The 12,523-nt window shown below is 48.4% G+C and overlaps 1 protein-coding gene across 3 annotated transcripts in view; it reads right to left on the minus strand.

The window, feature by feature from the left end:
* The window catches only part of IFI35 (interferon induced protein 35), a 187,748-nt gene that overhangs the window by 19,542 nt on the left and 155,683 nt on the right, over positions 1 to 12,523 (minus strand). For all 3 annotated transcript variants that reach the window (XM_063960083.1, XM_063960084.1, XM_063960085.1), the window contains 2 exons: positions 3,978 to 4,116; positions 3,144 to 3,250 (listed from right to left, as the gene is read on the minus strand). In XM_063960083.1, coding sequence (XP_063816153.1) covers positions 3,144 to 3,250; positions 3,978 to 4,116 — 246 coding nt within the window. The remainder of the gene's footprint in view (positions 1 to 3,143; positions 3,251 to 3,977; positions 4,117 to 12,523) is intronic.

The following is a 12,523-nucleotide window of genomic DNA, read 5'->3' on the forward strand; positions in this document are numbered from 1 at the left end:
TTTCCAGCCTCCTGTCAGCTGGCTCCTTGAGGACGGCCCTATCTATAGACGGTACCGCCACTTGTTCTGATAAGTGTGTGAGCGCCTTATCCACCCTAAGGGGTGTTTCCCAACGCGCCCTAACTTCTGGCGGGAAAGGGTATACCGCCCATATTTTCTATCGGGGGGAACCCACGCATCATCACACACTTCATTTAATTTATCTGATTCAGGAAAAACTACGGTAGTTTTTTCACATCCCACATAATACCCTCTTTTGTGGTACTTGTAGTATCAGAAATATGTAACACCTCCTTCATTGCCCTTAACGTGTGGCCCTAATAAGGAATACGTTTGTTTATTCACCGTCGACACTGGATTCAGTGTCCCTGTCTGTGTCTGTGTCGACCGACTAAAGTAAACGGGCGTTTTAAAACCCCTGACGGTGTTTTTGAGACGTCTGGACCGGTACTAATTGTTTGTCGGCCGTCTCATGTCGTCAACCGACCTTGCCGCGTGTTGACATTATCACGTAATTCCCTAAATAAGCCATCCATTCCGGTGTCGACTCCCTAGAGAGTGACATCACCATTACAGGCAATTGCTCCGCCTCCTCACCAACATCGTCCTCATACATGTCGACACACACGTACCGACACACAGCACACACACAGGGAATGCTCTGATAGAGGACAGGACCTACTAGCCCTTTGGAGAGACAGAGGGAGAGTTTGCCAGCACACACCAAAAACGCTATAATTATATAGGGACAACCTTATATAAGTGTTTTCCCTTATAGCATCTTTTTTATATATTTTTAACGCCAAATTAGTGCCCCCCCTCTCTGTTTTAACCCTGTTTCTGTAGTGCAGTGCAGGGGAGAGCCTGGGAGCCTTCCCTCCAGCCTTTCTGTGAGGGAAAATGGCGCTGTGTGCTGAGGAGATAGGCCCCGCCCCTTTTTCGGCGGCCTCGTCTCCCGCTCTTAACGGATTCTGGCAGGGGTTAAATATCTCCATATAGCCCCCGGAGGCTATATGTGAGGTATTTTTAGCCAAAAATAGGTTTTCATTGCCTCCCAGGGCGCCCCCCTCCCAGCGCCCTGCACCCTCAGTGACTGCCGTGTGAAGTGTGCTGAGAGGAAATGGCGCACAGCTGCAGTGCTGTGCGCTACCTTAAGAAGACTGAGGAGTCTTCATGCCGCCGATTCTGGACCTTCTTCTTGTTTCAGCATCTGCAAGGGGGCCGGCGGCGAGGCTCCGGTGACCATCCAGGCTGTACCTGTGATCGTCCCTCTGGAGCTAATGTCCAGTAGCCAAAGAAGCCAATCCATCCTGCACGCAGGTGAGTTCACTTCTTCTCCCCTAAGTCCCTCGTTGCAGTGATCCTGTTGCCAGCAGGACTCACTGTAAAATAAAAAACCTAAGCTAAACTTTTCTAAGCAGCTCTTTAGGAGAGCCACCTAGATTGCACCCTTCTCGGCCGGGCACAAAAATCTAACTGAGGCTTGGAGGAGGGTCATAGGGGGAGGAGCCAGTGCACACCACCTGATCCTAAAGCTTTACTTTTTGTGCCCTGTCTCCTGCGGAGCCGCTATTCCCCATGGTCCTTTCAGGAACCCCAGCATCCACTAGGACGATAGAGAAACTTTGTTATTTTGGATAGTGAACATAGAGAGACTCTGAAGGACTCTGTGACATAGGGACAGACCAGGGTAGATTTCCTTTCTGTTCCCTAACCTTTTGTGCAATAATTTTACCTCAGCACTTACACATATCCAAACAGGTGTCGGCGTTGTCGACGGGGACACCCTCCCACACACATATCCGCTCTATCACCTCCTTAGAGGAGCCTTTTACCTCAGACATGTCGACACACGCGTACCGACACACCACACACACAGGGGATGCTCTATTTGAAGACAGTTCCCCCACCAGGCCCTTTGGAGAGACAGAGAGAGAGTATGCCAGCACACACCACAGCGCTATATAATACAGGGATGTACACTATACTGAGTGATTTTTCCCCTATAGCAGCTTATATACACAGTTTTGCGCCTAAATTTATGTGCCCCCCCTCTCTTTTTTACCCTTTGTGTACCAGGATACTGCAGGGGAGAGCCTGGGGAGCTTCCTTCCAGCTGAGCTGTGAAGAGAAAATGGCGCCGGTGTGCTGAGGAAGAAGGCCCGGCCCCCTCAGCGGCGGGCTTCTGTCCTTTTATGTACTTTAATGGCGGGGGTTAATGCACATATACAGTTTATCAGACTGTATTATGTGCTTTTCGCCAAGTAAGGTAATCTAATTGCTGCCCAGGGCGCCCCCCCCCCCCCCCCCCCCCCCCAGCGCCCTGCACCCATCAGTGACCGGAGTGTGTGGTGTGCTAAGGGAGCAATGGCGCACAGCTGTAGTGCTGTGCGCTACCTTAATGAAGACCGGAGTCTTCAGCCGCCGATTTTCAACTTCTCTTCGTTCTTCTGGCTCTGCAAGGGGGACGGCGGCGCGGCTCCGGGACCGGACGACCGAGGACTGGGCCTGTGTTCGATCCCTCTGGAGCTAATGGTGTCCAGTAGCCTTAGAAGCCTAAGCTAGCTGCAAGCAGGTAGGTTCGCTTCTCTACCCTCAGTCCCACGTAGCAGTGAGTCTGTTGCCAGCAGATCTCACTGAAAATAAAAAACCTAACAAATACTTTCTTTTCTAGGAAGCTCAGGAGAGCCCCTAGGGTGCATCCAGCTCTGGCCGGGCACAGATACTAACTGAGGTCTGGAGGAGGGGCATAGAGGGAGGAGCCAGTGCACACCACATATAGTACCTAATCTTTCTTTTAAGAGTGCCCAGTCTCCTGCGGAGCCCGTCTATACCCCATGGTCCTTACGGAGTACCCAGCATCCACTAGGACGTCAGAGAAATTTTATTAAGTTAATGCTTTCAGTTCAAGTTGAAATGTTGGTGGCGGTGGAAAATATTGCTCTAGAATCTCTTCTGATTAGTATGGGAGCATTAAGTTGTTGAGAATAAATATGAAATGTTATTTTGTAATGAAAGCATTAAAAAATCCAGTCAGGGCCAGCACCCGTGTGACAGTTATAGATGGGTGGGTAGCAATAAGGTTATTACTGGTGCGTTCCATCTGAGTGAGGAACGTGAAGAGAAAGATGGCCATTACTTACACTAAGAGAATCCAAAACTAAAAGCACGACAGGCTCGGCCTTCGCATGTATCCAGCACCCTTCAATCTTTATCTTGTGATGCTTCTGGGCAATAACTTCTGCAGCAACTGACAAGCACAAGGTGATTATGTTTTGTTAGTAGCAAATATGCTGTAACTATGACCAAAGCCAAAACAAAACTGTTCTACTTTAATGGCTCTCTTTTCTCATCTAAATTTACAGTGTAACAATTGTTGCTCTATTGATACCTTGTATGTATATTTAAAATAATAGTTCAAAAGGGTTTAGTATGGTATACCTACAATCAAAATCCCGACGGTCAAAATCCCAACAACAATTGACTGATGGTCAAAATACCGACAAGATCAAAATCCCGATATTGTCAAAATCCCAACATTTAAAATACCGACAAGGTCAAAATATCGACATTTAAAATGTCGCCAGGTCAAAAAGGCAACACAAGTTTTAATTTTTTTTGGGTGTGTATGTCGACATAGGTTATTATATTATATTCCCCCTCCAGGTCCACTGGGATGGTAAAGTATGATCAAATCGGTTTCAATGAAAAAATCATGAAAAACTCATGTCGACTTTTTGACACGTCGACATTTTAAAGTTGGCATTTTGACCTTGTCTGTATTTTGACAATGTCGGGATTTTGACCTTGTCAGTATTTTGACCATCGGTCAATGGTTGTTGGTATTTTGACTGTCGGGATTTTGATAGGTAAATTGACCGCATCCCGTTCAAAAGTGTCTGTTCTCTGTGTCAGCTAATCTTCCAAAAATATACCACTCTCCCCCCCATCAAATCTGCCCATTCATTGAGCCATACCAGATGGTTCGTCAAAGGTGATAAGTGCTGTTCCGCTATTGACAGGATATCTTATTCGATGTTTGACACTCAGTCCATTTCTGTTGTCGCTTATTTTTCCCTTGAAGACTACTTTTCTCTCCATTCCGGAAGCACAAATCTACAAAGAAAGTGGGAATATGATAATCCAGTACTAAGAATTTTGTGTAATACAAACATGAACTATATGTTTATCTTTGGTCAGTGCATCCTTTCAGGAATCACTACACATAATACATGCTTGATCCATATCTAACAAAATTAATTCTGTGTCTCACCAGCTCAAAGTGAATGAATGTGCTGCCTCCCTGGTGTGAAATCAGACTGCATCGCATGGTACAGTATAAGAGTAGTGCCTATAGGTGTTCAGAATCGTGTCTGACATTTGTTCCATTCACCACAAGCTGGTGCCGATCTGCGCATGTGCCGATCTGGGGCTTAGATGTCGCTTGTAGTGCTCCAAACTCCGCAGCATGATTGACATGCTGCTGACGTTTGAGGTCAGCGTTCCAGAAAATATGGGCACGTCGGCCCCATTTTGTGGGTGTGCTGAAGCCAGTGGCTGAATCCTCGGATGTAGCCTCTCTGGCTTCAGCAGCGTGATTTCACCTGACATCCTGAATAAACTGAGGATTACTCAGCTGATCCAATGCTAGTCCTCAGGCGTGGCAGCAGAACGCAAAAGCCTGCAGTGGGCATCTTTTAACGCAAGACGCCTGCTGCTTTTGCATATTTACCTACTGCTGCTGCGTAGAAAGATGCAGCAACGGTGCAATCCACCCCTGAATATCCATACAAAGAACTAAGGTTCAAAAAGGGTTGAGATTGCCTAAAGGATAAAAAGGGCAGACTAGATGCTATCAAACGCTCTGTTCTATGAATTAGCCCAGTTGAACATAACCAAACAAAAATATACATTAATGGGAGTAATTTACTCGATTGTAGAATTTATTTCTCTGTACAGTTGTGTATAAATACATGGGTATAAACAGGCATAGATGCAACAGGGCAGAACCAAAGTATAGTGCAGAGGTGAGCAATTATTTCAGCTGGCGGGGGGCACTTACTTTTCAATGAATATTCAACGGCCGCACACAAAATATCTTGTAATTACAATGCCTATCACAAAAAATGTGCAGAGTAACGCGGCTGTCGTGGGGGATGCTGGGAGCACAGCACAGTGCGGAAACAAGCCCATAAGCCAGCTACTCTCCGCATCGAAGCCCCGGGATTCAGGGCTTAGTGCATATGGAAATGCAGAAAAAAAATAAGATTTTAAACTTACCGGTAAATCTTTTTCTCCTAGTCCGTAGAGGATGCTGGGGTACTCCGTAAGGACCATGGGGTATAGACAGGCTCCGCAGGAGACATGGGCACTATAAAGAACTTTAGAATGGGTGTGCACTGGCTCCTCCCTCTATGCCCCTCCTCCAGACCTCAGTTAGAGAAACTGTGCCCAGAGGAGACGGACAGTACGAGGAAAGGATTTTTGTTAATCTAAGGGCAAGATTCATACCAGCCCACACCATCCACACCGTATAACATGGAAGATACGAACCAGTTAACAGTATGAAACAAAACAGCATCAGCCCGAGACTGATCAAAACTGTAACATAACCCTTATGTAAGCAAAAACTATATAAAAGTCTTGCAGAAGATAGTCCGCACTGGGACGGGCGCCCAGCATCCTCTACGGACTAGGAGAAAAAGATTTACCGGTAGGTTTAAAATCTTATTTTCTCTTACGTCCTAGAGGATGCTGGGGACTCCGTAAGGACCATGGGGTATATACCAAAGCTCCAGAACGGGTGGGAGAGTGCGGATGACTCTGCAGCACCGATTGAGCAAACATGAGGTCCTCATCAGCCAGGGTATCAAACTTGTAGAATTTGGCAAAAGTGTTTGAACCCGACCAAGTCGCCGCTCGGCAAAGCTGTAATGCCGAGACGCCTCGGGCAGCCGCCCAAGAAGAGCCCACCTTCCTAGTGGAATGGGCCTTAACCGAATTTGGTAACGGCAATCCAGCCGTAGAATGAGCCTGCTGAATCGTGTTACAGATCCAGCGAGCAATAGTCTTAGAAGCAGGAGCGCCAACCTTGTTGGCTGCATACAGGACAAACAGAGCCTCTGTTTTCCGAACCCGAGCCGTCCGGGCTACATAAATTTTCAATGCCCTGACTACGTCAAGGGACTCGGAATCCTCCAAGTCCCCCGTAGCCACAGGCACCACAATAGGTTGGTTCATATGAAACGATGAAACCACCTTAGGCAAAAATTGAGGACGAGTCCTCAATTCTGCTCTATCCACATGGAAAATCAGATAGGGGCTCTTGTGAGACAAGGCCGCCAATTCGGACACCCGCCTTGCAGATGCCAAGGCCAACAACATGACCACCTTCCAAGTGAGAAATTTTAATTCCACCGTTTGAAGAGGTTCAAACCAGTGAGATTTTAAGAACTGTAACACCACGTTAAGGTCCCATGGTGCCACTGGAGGCACAAAAGGAGGCTGTATGTGCAGCACTCCCTTTACAAAAGTCTGGACTTCCGGGAGAGAAGCCAATTCTTTCTGAAAGAAAATTGACAAGGCCGAAATCTGTACCTTAATGGAGCCTAATTTCAGGCCCATATCCACTCCTGTCTGCAGAAAGTGGAGAAAACGGCCCAGATGGAAATCTTCCGCAGGAGCATTCTTGGCCTCACACCAAGATACATACTTTCTCCAGATACGGTGATAATGCTTCGCCGTCACCTCCTTCCTAGCCCTTATCAGAGTAGGGATGACTTCTTCCGGAATGCCTTTTCCAGCTAGGATTCGGTGTTCAACCGCCATGCCGTCAAACGTAACCGCGGTAAGTCTTGGAACACACAGGGCCCCTGTTGCAACAGGTCCTCTCTGAGACGAAGAGGCCACAGATCTTCTCTGAGCATTTCCTGAAGATCTGAATACCAGGCCCTTCGAGGCCAATCGGGAACAATGAGTATTGTCCGCACTCTTTTTCGTCTTATGATTCTCAATATCTTTGATATGAGTGGAAGAGGAGGAAACACATAGACCGACCAAAACACCCACGGTGTCACTAGGGCGTCGACCGCTACTGCCTGAGGGTCCCTTGACCTGGCACAATACCTCCGAAGCTTTTTGTTGAGGCGTGACGCCATCATGTCTATTTGAGGAAGTCTCCAACGACTTGTTATCTCTGCAAACACTTCTTGATGAAGTCCCCACTCTCCTGGATGGAGATCGTGTCTGCTGAGGAAGTCTGCTTCCCAGTTGTCCACTCCCGGAATGAAGACTGCTGTCAAAGCGCTTACATGATTTTCCGCCCAGCGAAGAATCCTGGTGGCTTCCGCCATTGCCACCCTGCTCCTTGTTCCGCCTTGTCTGTTTACATGAGCCACGGCTGTGACGTTGTCTGACCGAATCAGAACCGGTAGGCCGCGAAGAAGATTCTCCGCTTGACACAGGCCGTTGTATATGGCCCTCAATTCCAGTACGTTGATGTGTAGACAAGCCTCCTGGCTTGACCATAATCCCTGAAATTTTTTTCCTTGCGTGACTGCTCCCCATCCTCGGAGGCTCGCGTCCGTGGTCACCAGAACCCAGTCCTGAATGCCGAACCTGCGACCCTCTAGAAGGTGAGCACTCTGCAGCCACCACAGGAGAGACACCCTGGCCTTTGGGGACAGGCTGATTTTCTGATTAATGTGAAGATGGGACCCGGACCATTTGTACAGAAGATCCCACTGAAAAGTCCTCGCATGAAACCTGCCGAAGGGGATGGCCTCGTAGGACGCCACCATTTTCTAGTGATGAGCGGATTCGGTTTTACTCGGTTCTCAAAACAGAATCTTATTGGCTATCCAAAACACGTGACATCAGTGAGTCAATAAGATTCTGTTTTGAGAACCGAGTAAAACGGAGTAAAACCGAATCCGCTCATCACTACCATTTTCCCCAGTACTCGAGTGCATTGATGAACTGACACCCTTTTCGGTTTCAACAGGTCTCTGACCATGTTCTGGAGTTCCTGGGCTTTTTCCATCGGGAGAAAAACCCTCTGTTCTGTGTCCAGAATCATGCCCAAGAAAGATAGCCGAGTCGTTGGAACCAACTGTTCTCTTGATCCCGCTTTTATCAGGAGATCGTCCAAGTACGGGATAATTGTGACTCCCTGCCGGCGCAGGAGCACCATCATTTCCGCCATTACCTTGGTGAAAATCCTCGGGGCCGTGGAAAGCCCAAACGGCAACGTCTGAAACTGGTAATGACATTCCTGTACAGCGAATCTCAGGTACGCCTGATGAAGGGGATATATGGGGACATGAAGGTATGCATCCTTTATGTCTAGTGACACCGTAAAATCCCCCCCTTCCAGGCTGGAGATAACTGCCCGGAGCGATTCCATCTTGAATTTGAACTTTTTCAAGTACAGGTTTAGGGATTTTAAATTTAAAATGGGTCTGACCGAGCCATCCGGTTTCGGGACCACAAACAGGGTTGAATAGTACCCCTGCCCCTGTTGAAGTAGGGGAACCTTGACAACCACTTGTTGTTGACACAGTTTTTGAATAGCAGCTAAAACTATCTCCCTTTCTGGGGAAGAAGCTGGTAAGGCCGATTTGAAAAACCGGCGAGGAGGCACGTCTTCGAATTCCAGTTTGTAACCTTGGGACACAATTTCCATTGCCCAAGGATCCACCTCTGACTGAACCCAGACGTGGCTGAAGAGTCGAAGACGTGCCCCCACCGGCGCAGACTCCCTCAGTGGAGCCCCAGCGTCATGCGGTGGATTTAGTAGAAGCCAGGGAGGACTTCTGCTCCTGGGAACTAGCCGTAGCATGTTGCTTTTTCCCTCTTCCCTTACCTCTGGCGAGGAAGGAAGAGCCCCAACCTCTTCTGGACTTATGCGACCGAAAGGACTGCATCTGATATTGCTGCGTTTTCTTTTGCTGTGGGGAAACATAAGGTAAAAAAGTAGATTTGCCCGCGGTAGCTGTGGAAACCAGGTCCGCGAGACCTTCCCCAAATAAATCCTCACCTTTGTAAGGCAAAACTTCCATATGCTTCTACGAGTCGACATCACCCGACCATTGGCGGGTCCACAGGGCTCGCCTCGCAGAAATCGCCATGGCGTTCGCTCTTGAACCTAGCAGACCAACGTCCCTCTGAACGTCTCTCTCATATATAAGACTGCGTCTTTAATGTGACCCAAGGTCAATAAAATGGTATCCTTATCCAGGGTATCAATGTCAGCTGACAAGGTATCCGTCCAAGCCGCAACAGCGCTACAAACCCAAGCCGACGCTATTGCCGGTCTGAGCAAGGCCCCCGTATGTGTATAAATTGATTTTTAAGGTAGTTTCCTGTCTGCGATCAGCAGGATCCTTGAGGGCGGCCGTGTCTGGAGACGGCAGCGCCACCTTTTTGGACAAGCGTGTTAAGGCCTTGTCCACCCTGGGTGAGGATTCCCACCGTAACCTGTCCTGCGCAGGGAAAGGATACGCCATAAGAATTCTTTTGGGAATCTGCAGTTTCTTGTCTGGAGTTTCCCAAGCCTTTTCAAATAACGCGTTTAGCTCATGAGATGGGGGAAAGGTTACCTCAGGTTTCTTTTCCTTAAAAATGTGTATCCTCTTGTCGGGGTTCAGAGGGGTCATCAGTGATATGTAAAACATCCTTTATTGCAATAATCATATAATGAATACTTTTGGCCACCCTTGGGTGTAACCTCGAATCATCGTAGTCGACACTGGAATCAGAATCTGTGTCGGTATCAGTGTGTGCTACTTGGGACAGGGGACGTTTCTGAGACCCTGAAGGACCCTGTGACACAGCCAAAGCCATGGATTGACTCCCTGTTCTATCCCTGGACTCTGCTTTGTCCAACCTCTGATGCAATAAAGACACATTTGCATTTAAAACATTCAGCATATCCATCCAATCATGTGTCGGCGTTGCCGACGGAGACACCACAATCATCTGCTCCACCTCCTCCTTAGACGAGCCTTCCGCTTCAGACATGCCGACACACGCGTACTGACACCCCCACACACTCAGGGATATATCTATATGGAGACAGTTCCCCAATAAGGCCCTTTGGAGAGACAGAGAGAGAGTATGCCTGCACACACCCAGCGCCAACTGACACTGGAAACAAGATTCCCAGATACACAGCGCTTTTACATAAATATATGTTTATCTATACACTCACTGCTCCTTACAAGTGCCCCCCCCCCCCCCTCTTTTTTGCCCTGTGTCACCGTGTTCAGCAGGGGAGAGTCCGGGGAGCCAGCTTCTCTGCAGTGTGCTGTGGAGAAAATGGCGCTGGTTAGTGCTGTGGGACCAAGCTCTGCCCCCTCAGTGGCGGGCTTCGGTCCCGCTCAATTTTTCAACACTGGCGGGGGATTTTAATATATACAGGTTGAGTATCCCTTATCCAAAATGCTTGGGACCAGAGGTATTTTGGATATGGGATTTTTCCGTATTTTGGAATAATTGCACACCATAATGAGAGATCATGGTGATGGGACCTAAATATAAGCACAGAATGCATTTATGTTTCATATACACCTTATACACACAGCCTGACGGTAATTTTAGCCAATATTTTTTATAACTTTGTGCATTAAACAAAGTGTGTCTACATGCACACAATTCATTTATGTTTCATATACACCTTATACACACAGCCTGAAGGACATTTAATACAATATTTTTAATAACTTTGTGTATTAAACAAAGTTTGTGTACATTGAGCCATCAAAAAACAAAGGTTTCACTATCTCACTCTCAGTCAATAAAGTCCGTATTTCGGAATATTCCGTATTTCGGAATATTTGGATATGGGATACTCAACCTGTATTGCCTCCGCAGCCTATATATGCCTGTTAGCCAGTCCTAGAGGTTTATTATTGCTGCCCAGGGCGCCCCCCCTGCGCCCTGCACCCATCAGTGCCTGCAGTGTGTGTTGTGTGTGGGAGCAATGGCGCGCAGCGTTATCGCTGCGCGTTACCTCAGAGAAGATCTGAAGTCTTCTGCCGCCTTTGAAGTCTTCTTTCTTCCTATACTCACCTGGCTTCTATCTTCCGGCTCTGTGAGGAGGACGGCGGCGCGGCTCCGGGACGAACGGCGAGGGAGAGACCTGCGTTCCGATCCTCTGGAGCTAATGGTGTCCAGTAGCCTAAGAAGCAGAGCCTATCATTTAAGTAGGTCTGCTTCTCTCCCCTCAGTCCCACGATGCAGGGAGCCTGTTGCCAGCAGTGCTCCCTGAAAATAAAAAACCTAACAAAATTCTTTTTCAGAGAAACTCAGGAGAACTCCCCTGTAATGCACCCAGTCTCCTCTGGGCACAGGATCTAACTGAGGTCTGGAGGAGGGGCATAGAGGGAGGAGCCAGTGCACACCCATCTGAAGTTCTTTATAGTGCCCATGTCTCCTGCGGAGCCCGTCTATACCCCATGGTAATTACGGAGTCCCCAGCATCCTCTAGGACGTAAGAGAAAATGCAGCTATCTATAAGCCCCTTTATATTTATATACTGGTATATAAACAAGCACCCCCCTCCCCCATATGCATTATATATGTGATTATTTACAGGCAAAATAAATACTAATGTCTAAAAGCCACTATAGGCAAAGAAATAGCATCCAGTATAATGATGTCATCAATACCAGCAGCTCCTCTGTCTTCTGGGAAAAGTCACCAGCTCCCCCCTCCCCCTCTCTCTCAGATTACCAGCTTCTCCCTCCCCCTCTGGGCAAAATGACCAGCTCCCCCCCCCCCCCCCCCCTTCCCCCGGTTACCAGATTCTCCCTATTCTCCATTGGCGGAGTTACCGGCTCCCCACCCCACCCCAGGCACCCCTGACCCCCTTGACAGGCAGTTCCCGCTGCCACCCTCCAGCAAGTGATGTTTCACCGCTGTGCAACTACAATACTGCAAATATTCAAGTTTCCCGCTGCCCGCATCAAAGCTCTGCTTTTGGCTCCGCCCCCAACACCGCCTAGTACCTGACGTCGCAAGGTAATCCCAGCTGACAATGCTCATAATGCGCCTGGGCTTCCTCAGCGGCACTCATGACGTGCACCTGGCCACCTGCTATAGCGCAATGACAAGCAGCCCAGCCAGTCGGCCCTCTTGTCATTGTGCACTGGTGGGGAGAAGGTGGTCAGGCAGGATTGGTTTGCGCCCGTGGGCCGTATACTGCCCACCCCTAGTATAGTGCAACACTGTACAAACTTAGGAAAAAGAGCATAAACGTTCTGGGCCTGATAAAGGTGTATGCAATGATGATGAATGCGCAGCTGAGTGATTATTTGCTGCTGCGAATGCGTACAAAATTCTGAAAACCCCTACGACGCATATGTGACACGGAGTCTACACTGTAGCATACAGGGCTGCTGGCATAAGGAACCATGGGAATTCCTATGTGGTGACTGGGAGGTGGCCTGAACTGAACGCAAAGAAAGGCGGGCTTGTCAGTGAAAGCGGCTGCATTCTCCGACACACAACCGCAACCACAGAG

The sequence above is a fragment of the Pseudophryne corroboree genome, chromosome 3 (assembly GCF_028390025.1).
Source record: "Pseudophryne corroboree isolate aPseCor3 chromosome 3, aPseCor3.hap2, whole genome shotgun sequence".
Classification (NCBI taxonomy): Eukaryota; Metazoa; Chordata; class Amphibia; order Anura; family Myobatrachidae; genus Pseudophryne; species Pseudophryne corroboree.